At 56.1% G+C, this 17,792-nt stretch overlaps 1 protein-coding gene across 2 annotated transcripts; it reads left to right on the top strand.

Moving 5' to 3' along the window:
• The first annotated feature begins 81 nt into the window (after positions 1 to 81).
• On the top strand, positions 82 to 16,212 carry ZC3HC1 (zinc finger C3HC-type containing 1). Of its 2 annotated transcripts, none has more exons than XM_038154633.1 (10): positions 82 to 446; positions 3,538 to 3,649; positions 5,484 to 5,634; positions 9,474 to 9,557; positions 10,750 to 10,877; positions 11,820 to 11,980; positions 13,201 to 13,420; positions 13,855 to 14,061; positions 14,214 to 14,423; positions 15,863 to 16,212. In XM_038154633.1, the coding sequence occupies exons 1-10, from the start codon at positions 310 to 312 to the stop codon at positions 15,929 to 15,931; spliced, it is 1,479 nt and encodes a 492-aa protein (XP_038010561.1). In that variant the 5' UTR covers positions 82 to 309; the 3' UTR covers positions 15,932 to 16,212. The 2 variants fall into 2 exon arrangements, with proteins under 2 accessions (XP_038010561.1, XP_038010560.1); XM_038154632.1 differs by having other exon boundaries at positions 13,852 to 14,061.
• The last annotated feature ends 1,580 nt before the right edge of the window (positions 16,213 to 17,792 follow it).

The following is a 17,792-nucleotide window of genomic DNA, read 5'->3' as shown; positions in this document are numbered from 1 at the left end:
GGGGAGGCTGCGGCGAGAGCGCCGCTGTCGGGAGAGCTGAGCGATCGATCCAGGCTGGAGCAATGGAGCGCCGAGAGCGGGGGCGCGGGGACATTCCCGGGGACACTCACGGGGCCACCCGCGGCGACATTCGCGGCGACTTTCACGGTGGCGCCGCCGCTCCCCGAGCCCTCCGCGAGGTTCCGGAGGCCGTGCGGGGGTTGCGCGAGGTCACGGGCGGCGCCGCGGCGCGGGCGGAACGATGGTGCGCGAGCGGAACGTTCGTGCGGGCCCGCGTTTCCCGGGCCGTGACGGGAGGGAGGGAACAAAATGGCGGCGCCCAGCGCCGGGGGAGCGGCGGCGGCGGCGGCCGGGGGGAACCGAGGGCGGCCGCCCCCCGTCACCCCCCGGCAGATCCGCGACCTCATCGACGGCGGCATCGCCAGCGAGGGGCCCGGGCCCGGCGGGTGAGCGCCAGCGGCGGGGGGGACTCGCTGGCACCGGGCCGGAGGCGGGGGGAGGCCCGGCCCGGGGAGGGGAGGGGGCGGGTGGGGACTCGTGAGGGAATCGGAGACCCCTCGGTGTTTTTGGGGTCCTCGCGGGGGTTGGAGTCGGAGGGAGCGAGGCTGGAGGGGACCGGGAGGTGCTGGGGATGGTTACTGGGGAGGGAGAGCGGGAAAGGAGAGCGGGGAAGGAACTGGGAGCACTGGGAACACTGGGGACTGGGGGGCTGGGAGCACTGGGAACTGGGGGACTGGGAGCACTGGGAACACTGGGAACTGGGAGGCTGGGAGCACTGGGAACTGGGGGGCTGGGAGCACTGGGAACACTGGGAACTGGGGGACTGGGAGCACGGGGGACTGGGAGCACTGGGAACATGGGGAACACTGGGAACTGGGGGGACTGGGAACACTGGGAACTGGGGGGCTGGGAGCACTGGGAACACTGGGAACTGGGGGACTGGGAGCACTGGGAACGCTGGGAACTGGGGGGCTGGGAGCACTGGGAATGCTGGGAACTGGGGGGCTGGGAGCACTGGGAACGCTGGGAACTGGGGGGCTGGGAGCACTGGGAACACTGGGAACTGGGGGGACTGGGAGCACAGGGAACTGGGAGCACTGGGAACATGGGGAACACTGGGAACTCGGGGGACTGGGAACACTGGGAACTGAGGGGCTGGGAGCACGGGGGACTGGGAGCACTGGGAACATGGGGGGACTGGGAACTGGGGGGACTGGGAGCACTGGGAGGGCACTGGGAACTGGGGGGTCTGGGAGGGGGCACTGGAGGGACTGGGAGGTGCTGGGAGTACTGGAGAGACTCAGGGATACTGGGAATACTGGAAGGAAGCAGTGGAAACAGAAACTGAGGGCACTGGGTGGTACTGGGGCCAGTGGGAGGGTACTGGGGGAGCACTAGGAGGGTACTGGGAGCACTGGGACGCTACTGGGAGTGTACGGGGGGAGACTGGGAGGGCACTGGAGGTACTGGGAGGGCAGCCCAGGTAAGTGACCCCTGGAGTCCCCATGGCCTGAGCTGCCTGTGTCCTGATCACACCTCGGTGGGGCACTGGGAGGTTACTGGGGGCACTGGGAGGTTACTGGGGGCACTGGGAGGTTACTGGGGGTACTGGGAGGCACTGGGAGGTTACTGGGGGAGACTGGGAGGTTACTGGGGGTACTGGGGGCACTGGGAGGCATTGGGAGCAGTGGGGGCACTGGGAGGTTACTGGGAGCAGCGAGGGCACTGGGAAGTTACTGGGAGGTTACTGGGGGCAGTGGGGGCACTGGGAGGTTACTGGGGGTACTGGGAGGCACTGGGAGCAGCGGGGGCACTGGGAGGTTACTGGGGGGCACTGGGAGGCACTGGGAGCAGTGGGGGCACTGGGAGCAGTGGGGGCACTGGGAGGTTACTGGGAGCAGTGGGGGCACTGGGAGCAGCGGGGGCACTGGGAGGTTACTGGGAGGCACTGGGAGCAGTGGGGGCACTGGGAGGTTACTGGGAGGCACTGGGAGCAGTGGGGGCACTGGGAGGTTACTGGGGGGCACTGGGAGGTTACTGGGGGCAGTGGGGGCACTGGGAGGTTATGGGGGCACTGGGAGGCACTGGGAGCAGCGGGGGCACTGGGAGGTTACTGGGAGCAGCGGGCGCTGAGCTCTGGGGGTGTTTTGGGGGCTCCCTTGTCCCAGCCCCCCCTGAGCTCTGGCTGAAGGTTCAGGGCAGGAGGCCAAGGACAGCCGTGACACTCCAGCCACAGAGCGCAGCCTTGGAACATTCCAGAATCCCAGTGCTCACTCCGCCCTGGCTGGGCTCAGAGAGCATCCCCTGCTGCCTCCCTGTCCCCAGTCCCAGCTGGCACTCCCTGGGGACACGTGCCAGGCACCCCTGGAATTTTATTCGTTGTTTTGTTAGGAGTTAATTCGGGGTTGGGAATGGGGAGCTCTGGAGGAGATCCTTGTCAGGACCTGCCTGAGGGGTGGGAATGGGGAAGTGCTCTGTGCTTTTTCTGAAATCCTGTTCCTAAAATCCAGCCTTTTCCCAAAGTCCTGCCTTCTGCTTAAATCCAGGGTCTCCCTAAAATCCAGCCTTTTCCTAAATCCAGTGTCTCTCTAAAATCCAGCCTTTTCCTAAATCCAGCCTTTTCCTAAATCCTGCCTCTTCTTAAAATCCAACCTTTTCCTCTAATCCAGCCTTTTCCTAAATCCAGCCTTTTCCTAAATCCAGCCTTTTCCTCTTACCCAGCCTTTTCCTAAATCCAGCCTTTTCTTAAAATCCAACGTTTTCCTGAAATCCAGCCTCTTCCTAAATCCTGCCTTTTCCTAAAACCCAACTTTTTCCTCTAATCCAGCCTTTTCCTAAATCCAGTCTCTCCCTAAAATCCAACCTCTTCCTAAATCCAGCCTTTTCCTGAAATCCAGCCTCTTCCTAAATCCAACGTTTCCCTAAATCCAACATTTTCCTCAAATTCCACCTCTTCCTAAACTCCAGCCTTTTTCTGAAATGCAACTTTTTCCTGAAATCCAGCCTCTCCCTCAAATCCAATCTTTTCCTAAATCCAGCCTTTTCCTAAAATCAGCCTTTTCCTGAAATCCAGCCTCTTCCTAAATCAAACCTTTTCCTAAATCCAACCGTTTCCTCTAATCCAGCCTTTTCCTAAATCCAGTCTCTCCCTAAATCCAGCCTTTTCTTAAACCCATCCTTTTCCTAAAACCCAATATTTCCCAAATCCCACCTTTTCCTAAATCCAGCCTTTTCCTAAATCCAGCCTTTTCCTAAATCCAGCCTTTTCCTAAATCCAGTCTCTCCCTAAAATCCAGTCTCTCCCTAAATCCAACCTTTTCCTAAAATCAGCCTCATCCTAAACCCATCCTTTCCCTAAACCCATCCTTTCCCTAAACCCATCCTTTCCCTAAACCCATCCTTTCCCTAAACCCATCCTTTCCCTAAACCCATCCTTTTCCTAAACCCATCCTTTTCCCAATCCCACCCTCCCCCAAGCCCAGCCTGTTGCTGCCTCCATCCTTTCCCAGGAGTTTTCCTTGCTGATTTTCCTTCCAGGAAGGACACCTCGGACTGCTCGGAGCGAGCCAACGGACCTTCCCAAATGGAGGCTCTTTCCCTGGAATCTGCCAGCAGGGAGGCCTATTTCAGCAGAGTGGAAACTTTCACCATATCCTTTGGGAAGCTGCACATTCCACCTGGGAATTGTGGGGGAAGAGCCGGAGGGATCCCTGATCCGGTTCCTGGCCTCGCAGGGATATCCTGAAATTCCACGCTGTGCCTGAGGGATTGGGAGCTGTGATCGTTCCGTGGGGAATGCTCAGTGCCCCAGCACCCTCTGGGGAAGAGCCTCTTCCTAAAATCCAGGCTCTTCCTAAAATCCTAGGCCTTTCCCTAAAATCCAACGATTTCCTGAAATCCAGCCTCTTCCTAAAATCCAGCCTTTCCCTAAAATCCAACATTTCCCCAAAATCCTGCTTTTTCATCAAATCCAGCCTTTTCCTGAAATCCAGCCTTTCCCTAAAATCCAACAATCTCCTCAAATTCCACCTCTTCCTAAAATCCAGCCTTTTCCTAAATCCAGCCTTTCCCTAAATCCAACCTTTTCCTATAATCCAGCCTTTTCCTATAATCCAGCCTTTTCCTAAATCCCGCCTTTCCCTAAAATCCCGCCTTTTCCTGAAATCCCGCCTTTTCCTGAAATCCAGCCTCTTCCTAAAATCCTGCCTTTTCCTGAAATCCAAGATTTTCCCAAAATCCTGCCTCTCCCTCAAATCCAGCCTTTCCCTAAAATCCAACCTTTTCCTGAAAACCAACGTTTTCCTGAAATCCAGCCTCTTCCTAAAATCCAACCTTTTCCTGAAATTCAACCTTCTCCTAAAGTCCCACCATTTCCTAAAATCCAGCCTTTTCCTAAATCCAACATTTTCCTCAAATTCCACCTCTTCCTAAAATCCAGCCTTTTCCTAAAATACAACCATTTCCTCCAATCCAGCCTTTCCCTAAATCCAGCCTTTCCCTAAATCCAGCCTTTCCCTAACTCCTGCCTCTTCCTAAACTCCCCTGGCACAGCTCCTGCCATTCCCTGTGCTCCTGCCCCGCTCCCTGTCCCTCTGCTCCCCTCCTGAGCCAGCTGCAGCTCCGAGCTCCCGCTCCCTGGGAATGTCTCCCCAGCCCATAATCCCAGGAATTCTGGCTGTTTTCAAGGAGAGCTGTCCCTCTCTGGGAATGTTTCCCCCACTATAAACCCCAGGAATTCTGGCTGTTTCCAAGGAGAGCTCTCCCTCTCTGGGAATGTTTCCCCAGCCCATAAATCCCAGGAATTCTGGCTGTTGTTGAGGAGAGCTCTCCCTTCCTGGGAATGTTTCCCCAGCCCATAATCCCAGGAATTCTGGCCATTTTGAAGGAGAGCTCTCCCTCTCTGGGAATGTTTCCCCAGCCCATAAATCCCAGGAATTCTGGCTGTTTTCAAGGAGAGCTCTCCCTCTCTGGGAATGTTTCCCCAGCCCATAATCCCAGGAATTCTGGCTGTTGTTGAGGAGAGCTCTTCCTCTCTGGGAATGTTTCCCCCCCTGCCCCAGCCCACAAATCCCAGGAATTCTGGCCATTTTGAAGGAGAGCTCTCCTTCTCTGGGAATGTTTCCCCCCCACAATCCCAGGAATTCTGGCTGTTGTCAAGGAGAGCTCTCCCTCTCTGGGAATGTTTCCCTAGCCCATAATCCCAGGAATTCTGTTGTCAAGGACAGCTCTCCTTCTCTGGGAATGTTTCCCCAGCCCATAATCCCAGGAATTCTGGCCATTTTCAAGGAGAGCTCTCCTTCTCTGGGAATGTTTCCCCCACTATAAACCCCACGAATTCTGTTTTCAAGGAGAGCTTTCCCTCCCTGGGAATGTTTCCCCAGCCCACAAATCCCAGGACTTCTGTTTTCAAGGAGAGCTGTCCTTCTCTGGGAATGTTTCCCCCCCCAATCCCAGGAATTCGGCTGTCTCCTTGACAGGCTGACCCCCTGAAGTGGGCGGGCAAGCCGCCGGCGCTGTCGCCGCTGGTGTGCGCGCGCTTCGGCTGGCTGAGCGTGGAGTGCGACATGCTGCGCTGCTCCAGCTGCCAGGCCCACCTGTGCATGAGCCTGCAGCTCGCCTTCGACCTCAGCAACTGTGAGCGGGGGTGACCTGGAGCTCGGGATTTGGGATGGCGGGACGCTGGGATGGCGGGGTTCCGGGGCTGGGGAGGGTGGGAAAGCAGCTCGAGGCAAATGGTGGTGTTTAGTTGGGGCGTGGGTTAATCAATCCTGTTTTGTGTTGGGAATTGCAGCTGGGAGAGGGCGTGGAATTGTCAGGAGTTTGGGTTGGGAGGGGTCTTAAAGCTCCTCCTGTTCTGTCCTGGTGTCCAGGGGATGGTGGCTCCAGGGGATGGTGGCTCCAGGGGATGGTGGTTCCAGGGGATGGTGGTTCCAAGGGATGGTGGTTCCATGGGATGGTTGTTCCAAGGGATGGTGGTTCCAGGGGATGGTGGTTCCAAGGAGTGATGGTCTCAGGGAGTGCTGGTCTCAGGGAATGGTGGTTCCAAGGAATGGTGGTCCCAAGGAATGTCTCGGTTTGGAGAGCCAGGTGTCTGCTGAGGCAGGCAGGAGCCTCTCATGAAATGGAAAATGCAAACCCCCTCCCTCTGAATTACTGTCATTTTGAAATTAAGGGGCTCTCAGGGAATAGGAATAACAGTTCTTTACTAGGAGAACTAAAAATACAAATGCAACAGTACAAACAACAAACCCCTGCCAGAGTGAGAGCAGGAGCTGAGCCCTGTGGGTCAGGGTGGTGGCAGCAGTGCCATTCCATGGTGGCTCAGCCCTCCTGCAGGGCCAGCTGTGCTTCTGCTGGAGCAGGGATCCTGCACAAGGCTGGAGTTTTCCTCTGCAGCTCCAGGGCTGCTGGAGATGGGCCTGCTCTCCCTCTGGCAATGCAGGGCAGCAGAAAGCTGCTCCTCTGGGAATGCAGGGGGCAAAGGCTGCTGTGCTGCTGCCAGGCTCAGATTGGATCCAGGCAGGAATGCTTGGCTCCTGCCCTGGGCAGAGCATCTCCCATGAGATGATGGAATTTGATCAGCCCTGCAGGGACACTCAGTGGCCATGGACAGCAGAGATCTCCTGGAGGGAGGATTGGCTGTGGCAGAGATAAAGAAACTGCCCCAGGAACAGAGAGAACTGCCCCAGCTCTGACAGATGGGGATGGAACACACACCCCCAGCAACATCTTTCATCCCAAGACAAGTGGCTTCCAGGGGTGGGAAGTTTGGGATGTCTCACAAAGCAGCCCGAGGCAAATGGTGGTGTTTAGCTGGGGGATGGGATAATCAGTCCTGTTTTGTGTCAGGGAATTCCAGCTGGGAGAGGTCGTGGAATCGTTGGGAGTTTGGGTTGGGAGGGTCTTAAAGCTCCTCTTGTTCCGTCCATTCCACGGAATGGTGGTTCCAGGGGATGGTGGTTCCAAGGGATGGTGGTTCCAGGGGATGATGGTTCCAAGGAATGGTGGTTCCAGGGGATGGTGGTTCCAAGGAATGGTGGTTCCAGGGGATGATGGTTCCAAGGAATGGTGGTTCCAAGGAATGGTGGTTCCAGGGAATGATCGTTCCAAGGAATGGTGGTTCCAGGGGATGGTGGTTCTAAGGAGGGATGGTTTCAGGGAATGCTGGTCCCAAGGAATGGTGGTCTCAGGGAATGGTGGTCTCAGGGAATGGTGGTCTCAGGGAATGGTGGTTCCAAGGAATTATGGTTCCAGGGAATGATAGTGCCAGGAATGATGGTCCTAAGGAATGATGGTTCCAAGGAATGATGATCTCAGGGAATGATGGTTCCAAGGAATGATGGTACCAGGAATAATGATCTCAGGGAATGATGGTTCCAAGGAATGATGGTTCCAAGGAATGATGGTTCCAAGGAATGATGGTCCCAGGGAATGATGATTCCAAGGAATTAGGGTTCCAGGGAATGATGGTTTCAGGGAATGATGGTGCTAGGAATCATGGTCCTAAGGAATGATGCTCCCCGGGAATGATAGTCCTGAGGAATGCTGGTTCCAAGGAATGGTGGTCTCAGGGAATGATGATTCCAAGGAATAATGGTTTCAGGGAATGATGATCCCAGGGAATTATGGTTCCAAGCAAGGAATGATGATCTCAGGGAATGATGGTTCCAAGGAATGATGGTTCCAGGGAATGATGGTTCCAAGGAATGATGATCTCAGGGAATGATGATTCCAGGGAATGCTGGTTCTATGGCACAGTGGTTCCAAGGAATGATGATCCCAGGGAATGATGGTTCCAAGGAATGATGATCTCAGGGAATGATGGTTCCAAGGAATGATGGTTCCAGGGAATGCTGGTTCCATGGCACAGTGGTTCCAAGGAATGATGGTTCCAGGGAATGATGGAATCCTCACTGTAAAAAATGTCTTTTTTTATGCTGGGATAAAACCTCTCCCAGCACACCCTGTCCCCACTGCTCCTTGTCCTCTCCATGGAAAGGAGACCCTCTGTGCTCTTTGCACGCATCCTTTAAGGACTGGAGAACCCCAGAGAGGTTCCAAACCTCAAATCAGACCAAGGGAATTCTCCAGAAACATCTGAAACACTTCCGGGCTTGGGGCACTGGTCACCTCTTGGACTATTCCAGAGCTGGATCATCTTGGTAGAGAAATAGTTGCTCATGTTGAGCCTGAGCCTCCCCTGGTGCAGCTTTGAGCCAGTCCCATGCTGGAATTCCATGCCAGTCCTGCCACAGCATTCCAGGGAGAAGAGCTCAGCACTTCCCTCCTCCAGAAGGTGCAGAGTTCACCCCTCACCCTCCTTTTCTCCAAACAGTCCCAAGGCTCTCAGCCTCTTTCCAGGTTTTCCAGCCATTTCTCCAGCCTCGTTGCCCTCTGCATGCATTTCAGGATCTGAAAACCCTTTTAAAAATTCTCTTTTCTTTCCTAATTCCTGGATCTGCCTCCCTGATCCTCCACTGAATTTTTCCAGCGTGGAAAATTTGCTTGGTAGTTGCTGCTCACCAAAGCCATTCAGGCAGAAATTTCACTGTGAGATTTAATTCATGAGCTGCTTATTATCCCACAAGGCAGTGTCATCCCCACTCCTCAATTTTCCTGGCTGCAGTTGCCCTGGAAGTGGACAGGGAGCACATTCCTGCTGCCTGCCAGGTGCTGCCCTGTGGGAACACTGAGCCTTTCCTTTTGGGTCACTCAAGATCAACATTCCCTATTTATTCAGATTATCTCTGTTAAATAAACCTTGGCCTAATTATTCCATTGGAAGTCACGCCAGGTTAGGAAAATCTAAAATAAGCAAAGGTTGGGAAGGAGGCAGCGAAAAACAAATTGAAAAAGAATTTTTTTCTTTTTTTTTGATTCTGAAAGTGTAAGTGAAATTAAATGTCAGATTTTTTATTTTTTTTTCTTTTCTTGGGGAAGTTTGATTTCCAGACATGGCTGGGATTTGGCTCCTACAGCTGGGGTGGAGGGATCAGCTCAGCCAGGGGTTGGCAGCATCCCAGCAGGAAAAGCTGGCAGGATCCAGCAGGTTTTGTGCCCGTGGTTGGCTGGGGCTGTTTTTCCACAGGCTCCCCTGCTCCTGTGCCTGGGAAGGGGAGGGATTTTGGCTGTGGGGAGGTGGAACTGCTGAGGTGACATTTGCTGTTCTGGGGCTGCCTCGGGGAGCCTGGAATTCCTCTTGGTGGGAAAAGGGGGGAAGACTGAGGTTGGAATCCTGGATGCTGAGAATTTTAACCTTACTGTGCCTTTCAGCACAGCAAGTTTAGAATTCTCAGCATCCAGGGTTCCAGCAGTCTGAGGTGAAGCTTCAGGCTGTGCAGCCTCCAGCCTCAGGCAGCATCCTGGGAAATCCTGGGAAAGCATCCCAGGGAAACTCTGCCAAACCTGGCTTGGTTTTCCTGGCCATCCCCTGAGGAGGATGTGCAGGGAGTATCCCTGAGTGTTCCCTGCAGACAAGGAGCGCTGTGAGGAGCTCAGGAAGGCCCTGGTCACTGCCCACGAGAAGTTCTGCTTCTGGCCAGACAGCCCCTGCCCAGGTGGGTGCCTCACATCCCTGCATTATTCCCATTTTTTTCCCCCTTTCCGTTGTTGTTCCTGCCATCACACTCTCCTTTTCCCTGTGGGAATGATGGAATCCAACAGGAAAACAACATCCCTGAGCAGCCTCGGCAAATGAAAGCCCCAGGGCTGTATCCAGCTTTTCCAGACCTTTGGGAAAGTGCCTCTGGAGCAGCTGAAATGCTTTTGGGTTGTACCTGGGAGGGGACAGGGGAGGTTGGGTGTCAGGGAGTGCTCAGAGAGGGATGGATCCTGTCTTGGGAGCTGTGCTGCTTGGGGAGGCTGTGAAGGGGAAAGGCCGTGCTGAGCTTTTCCTTTCAAAGCCAGGAAAATCATCGTGGAATTGTTGGGGTTGGAAGGGACCTCAAAGCCCATCCAGTGCCACCCCTGCCATGGCAGGGACACCTCCCAGTGTCCCAGGCTGCTCCAAATCCCATCCAGCCTGGCCTGGGGCACTGCAGGGATGCAGGGGCAGCCCCAGCTGCTCTGGCAATTCCAGCCCAGCCAGGAATTCCTCATGGCCAAGATCCCATCCATGGCTGCCCTCTGGCACTGGCAGCCATTCCCTGTGTGCTGTCCCTGCAGGCCTTGTCCCCAGTCCCTCTGCAGCGACCCTGGAGCCCCTGCAGGCCCTGCAATGTGCTGGAAGCTCTCCCTGGAGCCTTCCCTTCTCCAGGGGAACATTCCCAGCTCTCCCAGCCTGACACTGGATCCATCTCCTCTCCAAGACATTCCTGGACCCAGGGCCTTCACTTGGAATCTCAGGAAGCCATGAAGGGTCTCCCTTCCCTTCTCCTCTCTTTGCCATCCCCATTTTCCATCAAAATCCCTCGGGATGGATTCTGAGTGTCCCAAATCCCAGAATCCCAGAGCAGTTTGGGTGGGAAGGGACCTCAAAGCTCATTCCAGGGACACCTCCCCTATCCCAGGGTGCTCCAATCCTTCCTTGGACACTGCAGGGATGCAGGGGCAGCCCCAGCTGCTCTGGCAATTCCAGCCCAGGCAGGAATTCCTCATTGCCAAGATCCCACCTAAACTTTTCCTCCTTCAGCTTAAGCTCACCCCCTCTCACCCTGTGCCTGCGCTTACGTGGGGAGCCTGGCTGGGCTGTGCCTTGCCCTGTGGGGTGAGGGGGGCTGGCAGTGCTGAGCTCAGCTCTGCTCTGCCCAGATCGCTTTGCCAGGCTGCTGGTGGACGAGCCCAGGGTCCTGCTCCAGGACTTCCTGCACCGCTTCCAGAGCCTGTGCCAGCTGGAGCTGCAGCTGCCCTCCCTCAGACCAGAAGACCTGAAAAACATGGTGAGTTCCCTCCTGCTCCCAAAACCTGCAGCGTTCCCGGCTCCAGGGATGAGCCTGGGCCCGCCCAAAATCAGGGATTTCAGCCTGTGTGTGTGTGAGGGATCTGCTCCCACCTTGTTTTTCCTCCTGGACATTCCCCACGTGGTGGTTCCACCATGGAAACGTGTAAAGAGGAGTTTGGAATGGCTCATCAGCTGGGAGGGGTGTCTGGTTCCCACTCTGGACCTTTCCCAGTGTCCAGGCTGCTCTGTGCTGCCTGGGAGAGGGGGTTTAGGGGATTTGGGATCCCACAGACTCCTCTGGGAGCTCTCCCTGGCAGCTCCAGCACTCCATGAGAAGGGGCAGCCCACGGATCACTCCTTTGGCTGGGATGTCTGGAGACAGGAATTTGGGATGCCAGGGGCTGCCACCCTGAACCTGAGGTGTGGGCAGAGACCTGGGAAGGTGGAGGAGCCCGAGGAGGCTCCACGAGCAGGAGGGACAAGCAGGAAAAGCCAGGAACAAGTGTGGAATTGTCACCCTGCGGGGACCCTGCTCTGCTGCAGCCAAGTCTGGCTGGTTGGACACTCCTTTGCCGGGGAACAGATGGCTCTGGGCAGCCAGGAGCTGTGTGGGATCCGGGGAATCTTCATCCATTCAGCACAATCCAGGGGTGCTTTAGGGCTGGCTGAGCTCAGAAAGCACCGGAGACTCCCAGAGGCACGGCAGGAATGGGAGCTGCTGCCCTGCTCAGGGAGCAGATGGTGCCTGGGCAGATTGCATGGAAAATAAATAAAAAAATGGGGAGGCAGAGGCAAGGAGGATTGCTCTGAGTGGCTTTTCCCTGCTAACCACAGCTGGGCGTGCTGGGCAATGCAGTTCCAGGGGTGCAAAAGGGATTGTTCTCCGTGTGGGATGTGAGCTGGGAGTAAAACCAGTGCATTTTATCCCTGTGCTCTGCAGTCCCTGACAGAGGAAAGGATCACTCGGCTCCTGCAGCTCATTGGGGAGGAGCTGGAGCACAAAGGAACAGAGGGAGAGAAGCCTCCTGGGAAGTTTTCCACGGAAATCCTGCAGGTGCACGTGCCTGCCTGCGTCCTGGCGCTGTGTGGCTGGACCTGCAGGTGGGCAGGGCTGCAGGGCTGGGCCTCAGTGTCCCTCACGCTCTGGGCTGGCCAGGAAAGCTCTTGGAGGCTGGAGGGACATGGAATGTTCCTCCTGTGGAGTGTTCAGTATCCCTTTTTTTTCACTATTTTCCCTCTTTTCCACCATGCTTCTGCCTAGCTGATTTTATTTTCCCATTTTCCCTCTTTTTCACTATTCTGCTTCCTTTGTGTCACAATTTTCCTATTTTCCCTCTTTTTCACTAGGATCCTGCTTCCCTTATTTAACCATTTCCCCACTTTTCCACTACATTCCCACTTCCTTTCTTTTACCATTTTCCCCCCCTCTTTTCCCCCTCTGTTCCTGCTTCCTGGCAAGGCAAAACACAACCGAGCCAGTTTAAATCAACATCATCAATGGGATTTAATGGATTTATTTCCCTGACTTTCCCAAGCCCAGGCTTATCCCTCACCACCTCTCCTGACTGTTCCCAACCCTGGAAGTGTCCAAGGCCGGGTTGGACGGGGCTTGGAGCAACCTGGGATGGTGGGAGGGGTCCCTGCCCATGAGGGGCTGGAATGAGATGAGCTTTGAGATCCCTTCCAACCCATCCCTGAGGATCCCACGAGGATTCCGCAGGGATCGCACGAGAATCCTGTGAGGATCCCATGAGGATCCCACGAGGATTCTGTGAGAATTCCACAAGGATCTCATGAGGATTCCATGAGGATCCCGTGGGGATCCCACAAGGATTTTGTGAGAATTCCACAAGGATCTCATGAGGATTCCATGAGAATCCCACGGAGATCCCACAGGGATCCCACAAGGATCCCACGGAGATCCCACAGGGATCCCACGAGGATCCCATGAGGATCCCACAGGGATCCCATGAGGATTCCATAAGGATCCCACCAGGATCCCATGAGCATTCCGTGAGGATCCCACCAGGATCCCATGAGGATCCCATGAGGATCTTGTGAGCATCTGAGGAGGATCCCATGAGGATTCCATGAGGATTCCATGAGGATCCCATGAGCATTCCATGAGGATCCCACCAGGATCTCATGAGGATCCCATGAGGATCTTGTGAGCATCTCAGGATGATCCCATGAGGATTCCATGAGGATCCCACAAGGATTCCACAAGGATTCCACGAGGATTCCTCAAGGATTCCACGAGGATCTCATGAGGATCCCGTGAGGATCCCACGAGGATCCGTGACGTGGCTGTGTCCCCGCAGTGCTGCCTCGGGCTCCATGAACCTCTCGGTGATCACCTGCTCCCGCTGCATGAGGAAGGTGGGGCTGTGGGGTTTCCACCAGCTGGACTCTGCTGCAGCTCCAGAGCTGGATTCCTGTGGCTCCAGCAGCACCACCCCGGCAGCTCCCGAGCGCTTCCCACCCATCCCAACCTCCCCACGCAGGATGCTGACACGGAGCCAGGACCCAGGGTCTGAGCAGGTACATCCTGGGGTCTCTGGGCAGGCCAGGACACTTGGCCAGCTCCAGGTTCTCCAGATCCCTCACCCACATCCAATGGACATCCCTCATCCCTCTCTGGGCAGGCCAGGACACTTGGCCAGCTCCAGGTTCTCCAGATCCCTCACCCACATCCAATGGCCATCCCTCATCCCTCTCTGGGCAGGCCAGGACACTTGGCCAGCTCCAGGTGCTCCAGATCCCTCACCCACATCCAATGGACATCCCTCATCCCTCTCTGGGCAGGGTAGGGATGCTTGGCCAGCTCCCGGTCCTCCAGATCCCTCACCCACATCCAGAGGGCACATCCGTGTGGTGGGAAGGGCTCCTGTGGGGTGGCTGAGGAGGATTGGAGCTGACCAAAGCCCCCCTGGTGAGCAGAGGAGCTGCTTTCATCCTGTTTGTCCCCCCAGCAGCACGAGAAGAGCCCCTCCCCAGCTGTGGCCCGCCCTCGGGGTTGGGATTCTCCCAGCTCCATGGACAGGGGCGAGCTGGATGTGACCAGCCCCGCCCTGAGGAGCCGCCCCGTGACCCGGAGCATGGGACAGGGGGACACCATGGAAGTGCCATCCAGTCCCGTCCGCAGGGCCAAGCGGGCGCGGCTCTGCTCTTCCAGCAGCTCGGTGAGTGAGCCGGGCAGGCTGCTCCTGGCCCAGGGGTTTGCCTTGTCCCCGTAGCCTGCTCGGGGCTGGGCTTTGGGCACAAGGAGGGTTTCTCGGTGTCTCTAAAACGTGCCATTGTCGTGTCCCTTCTCTGTCACCTCCTCGCTTCCCAGGACGCTTCCTTGAGGAGCTTCTTTCACCCCAGCTCTCAGCACCGGGATTGGTGTCCCTGGGTCAGCACCGGGGAGGGAGAGGAGTCCCTGGAAGATGCTGCACCCCAGCCAGAGAAGGAGCCTGGCAAGGCCGAGCCAGGCTGGGAAGTGGTGCTGAAGAGGCTCCTTGGCATCCAGAAATGTGACACAGTGCCCGAGACGGAGCCGGTGGTGAGCCTGGGGCACCCCAACTTGTCCAGGCGGCAAAAATTTGGGATGGGTGGGCTTTGTTTGGGATCACTCCCAGCCAGGTGACAAGGACAGAGCGTGAGCCCTGGCATTCCCACTGCCAGGCTCCATCCGAGGCTGCTCGAGGGCTGCTATAAATAACAGTGCTGCCCAAGATCCAGTTTCATTCCGTGTCCCCAGAGCTCCTCTCTGCAGCCATCCCAACTCCTGGCTCCAGGCTCTTGGGGTGCCAGGTTTGCTGAGGCCACAGCTCCCTCCCCGTGTGGCTGTGGAGCAGCTGCTGCCTCCCTGGGTCTCATTATCCACTTGGATTCCTCCTGCCAGCTCCTTCCTGCTTCACTTGGAGCTCGGGGGAGCGGTGGAGCATTCCCCCTTCAGCATTTGTCCTGGGGCTTCCGTGTGATCTGTGTCCCCAACAGGTGGAAAGTGTCCCTGCCTGCAGCAGGGGGTTAAAACTGGGTGATCTTTAAGGTCCCTTCCAGCCCAAACCATTCCATGATTCTGTGATTCTGCCAGGTGCCAGCAAAGCTCCAGATGGTCCAGCAGGACCAATCACAAGTCAGAGGCACCAGACCCAGCTGTAGCAGGGGATGGTTGGAGTCCCTTCCTGCTTTTTGGGATCCTTTCCTGCTCTTTGGAGGCCTTCCTTCTTTTTGGAGCCACTTTGTGCTTCATGGAGCCCCTTCCTGCTTTTTGGGATCCTTTCCTGCTTTTTGGAGTCCTTTCCTGCTTTTTGGGATCCTTTCCTGCTTTTTGGGTCCCTTCTTGCTTTTTGGAGTCCTTTCCTGATTTTTGGGATCCTTTCCTGCTTTTTAGGTTCCCTTCCTGCTTTTTGGATCCACTTCATGCTTTTTGGGCTCCTTTCCTGCCTTTTGGGGTTCTTTCCTGTTCTATGGAGTCCCTTTCTGTTTTTTGGGCTCCTTTCTGCTTTTTGGGATCCCTTCCTGCTTTTTTGGATCCCTTCCTGCTTTTTGGAGTCCTTTCCTGTTTTTTGGGATCCTTTCCTGCTTTTTAGGTTCCCTTCCTGCTTTTTAGGTTCCCTTCCTGCTTTTTAGGTTCCCTTCCTGCTTTTTGGATCCACTTCATGCTTTTTGGGCTCCTTTCCTGCCTTTTGGGCTCCTTCCCTGTTTTATGGAGTCCCTTCCTGCTTTTTTTGCTCCTTTCCTGCCTTTTGGGGTCTTTTCCTGCTGTTTGGGGTCCTTTCCTGCTTCTTGCTCGTACTCTCCTGGTTCTCCCCTCCAGCTGGCAAACTGTGCTCATGGAAATAAGGAGCAAAGTGCTGTCCTGGCAGCCAGCTCGGGTATTGGGGTATTTTGGGTGGTTTTTGCTGCCCTTTCTCCTCGTGCCCTTTGCCAGTGGCAGTCCAGGTCCTGCTCCAGTGCCTTGACCCGTGGCTGTTGCTCTGCTCCCATCTTTTCCAGAGCCTCTCGGAGAAGTCCTGCAAGGTGTTCCGCATTTTCCGGCAGTGGGAGAGCATGAATTCCTCCTGAGCCCGGGCACGCCCAGAGCTCTGTGTGGCTCCCGTGGCAGCTCCGTGCCCGGGGCAGGGCACCCGGGGCAGCTCCGTGCCCAGCAGAGCCCCGGCCCCAGCAGAGCTGGCATCCCCCTCCCCGGCTGCCTTCACAAATTGCTGCTGTGCCCTCCCTCTGCACAGCCCTGCCCGGAGCTGGGACGTGCTGGGGGCCCGTGGGGTGACAAGGGGACGCTGTCACCTCCCCAGGTGGCGCCAGGTGGGAATAAACATTTCATTTTTGTTGTTTTTTTCTTTTTCCTTCCTGCTGGCGTGGTGCTTTTTCCCGGGGCAGGAGGAGGTCGGGACCTGGGGTGGCTCCTGTACCCTTGGGATTCTGGTCCTTGTGGGATCAGTTTCCCACTCCACATTCTGTTGTCTCTTTCCCGTTGCCTCAATCCCTGTCCCTCTGCTGATGGCCACTTTGGGGTGCTGAATCCCCCTGGTTGGAGGGTGGGATTCCCAAAAGCTGGGAAGAGGTGAGTTTCCATGGCTCGGGCTGCTGGGAAGGGAATGGTGTCATCTCCATCCTTGAGGATATTGGGGACAGGGCTTTGGGAAGGGCTGGGATTCCACAGACAGCCTGGCACAGTTGGATCTCCTCCCTCCAGGCCTGTGGTGTGTGTGGAGGCACAGGGATATAAAACTTTTGGGGTTTTTTTGAGGAAAGGATCTCCTGCCTCCATTTCCCCAGCCCCATCTCTGAGGTTTCACCTGTCTCGTGCCCTGGGATGGATTTTGGGATTCCCGAGGGTGCATGCAGTGCCTGCCATGGTCAGGGCTCATCCTGGCACCCCAAAACTCGGGGTTACACCTGCCCACCTGGGGGCTTCTCCTGGGATCCACTGTTTTGGGATCCCCTGGGAAGCAGCAGGGCCTGAATTTGGGTGTGTTCCCTTCCTTTCCCTAATTACAGGGCCCTAACGAGGGGCTGCTGCTCCCATGGCCCTGCTGGGCTGGGAGTTGGGGTGGCAACGGGGATACCCCCAATCCAGAGGGACGAGGATGGGCTGGGAAGAGCCGCTTTTCCAGCTGCCTGGACCTACAGATCCCCCATGCCCAGCAGCCCCCCATGCTTTCCCCATTCCTTACATCTCCCTGCAACTCTGCTTTCCCCCTTTCCAGTGGTTTCCAGCAGCTCCCTTTGGCTCCCTCTCTTCCCTGCATTCCCTATCCATGGATTCTCCTGGCTCCCCCCATCTCCGATCAGGGAGCCACCCCACAAATCATGGGATGCCCCCAATCCAGGGAGGATGATATTCCCATCCCGGGGTGGGAAAGCCCAGCCACAACCCCTCCATCCCGATTTCCAGACCGAGGAGTGCTCAGAGGATCCCCAAAATTCCCTCTGCACCCACAGTCCAAGGTTTGGGTGCTGTAAGAGTGGCCTTGAGGTGCTCCAAAAAGGAGCAGGGTGCTGTTTTGTCCCTGATATCCTGGAATAATCCCTGGTGTTTCACAGATGGAATAGAAGCGTTCCAAGAAATCATGGTAAAATCCTTGTTTTTCCCCTGTCCAGTTCTCCCAGTTGCTTGGGACCAGTCAGGGAATATTGTGGCTGGGAAATACAGGATCCTCTCCCTGTTCCCCTGCCAAATTCCCCCTGGAATGTGGGGTGTGGAGTTGAGTCCCCTCAGGTGGTGTCACCTCCTGCCCCTGCCAAACTCGGGGCATGTCGGGGCATTAAAGGGAGGAGCTTCTTTGGGATTCTTTGGCTGTGTCTCCTCCCCACAGGGGGAGGAAGCACCGGGGCAGATTTATGGGATGATGCCGGGGTCAGGAATGTGGGGTGGGGAGGTTCCACACCATCAGCAATCCCATCAGTCTGGGAGACGCCCATT

This window comes from Motacilla alba, chromosome 1A, assembly GCF_015832195.1.
Source record: "Motacilla alba alba isolate MOTALB_02 chromosome 1A, Motacilla_alba_V1.0_pri, whole genome shotgun sequence".
In the NCBI taxonomy this organism is placed as follows: domain Eukaryota; kingdom Metazoa; phylum Chordata; class Aves; order Passeriformes; family Motacillidae; genus Motacilla; species Motacilla alba.
Note: the sequence above shows the minus strand (reverse complement) of the source record. Positions and strands in the feature narration are given on the sequence as shown.

Excerpts from the sequence above, each read along its gene's own strand:
- ZC3HC1 (XM_038154632.1), top strand. The coding sequence starts at position 310 with ATGGCGGCGCCCAGCGCCGGGGGAGCGGCGGCGGCGGCGGCCGGGGGG. Across the intron at positions 11,981-13,200 it reads CTGTGTGGCTGGACCTGCAG|TGCTGCCTCGGGCTCCATGA; the intron begins GTGGGCAGGGCT and ends GTGTCCCCGCAG. Across the intron at positions 14,424-15,862 it reads TGCCCGAGACGGAGCCGGTG|AGCCTCTCGGAGAAGTCCTG; the intron begins GTGAGCCTGGGG and ends CATCTTTTCCAG.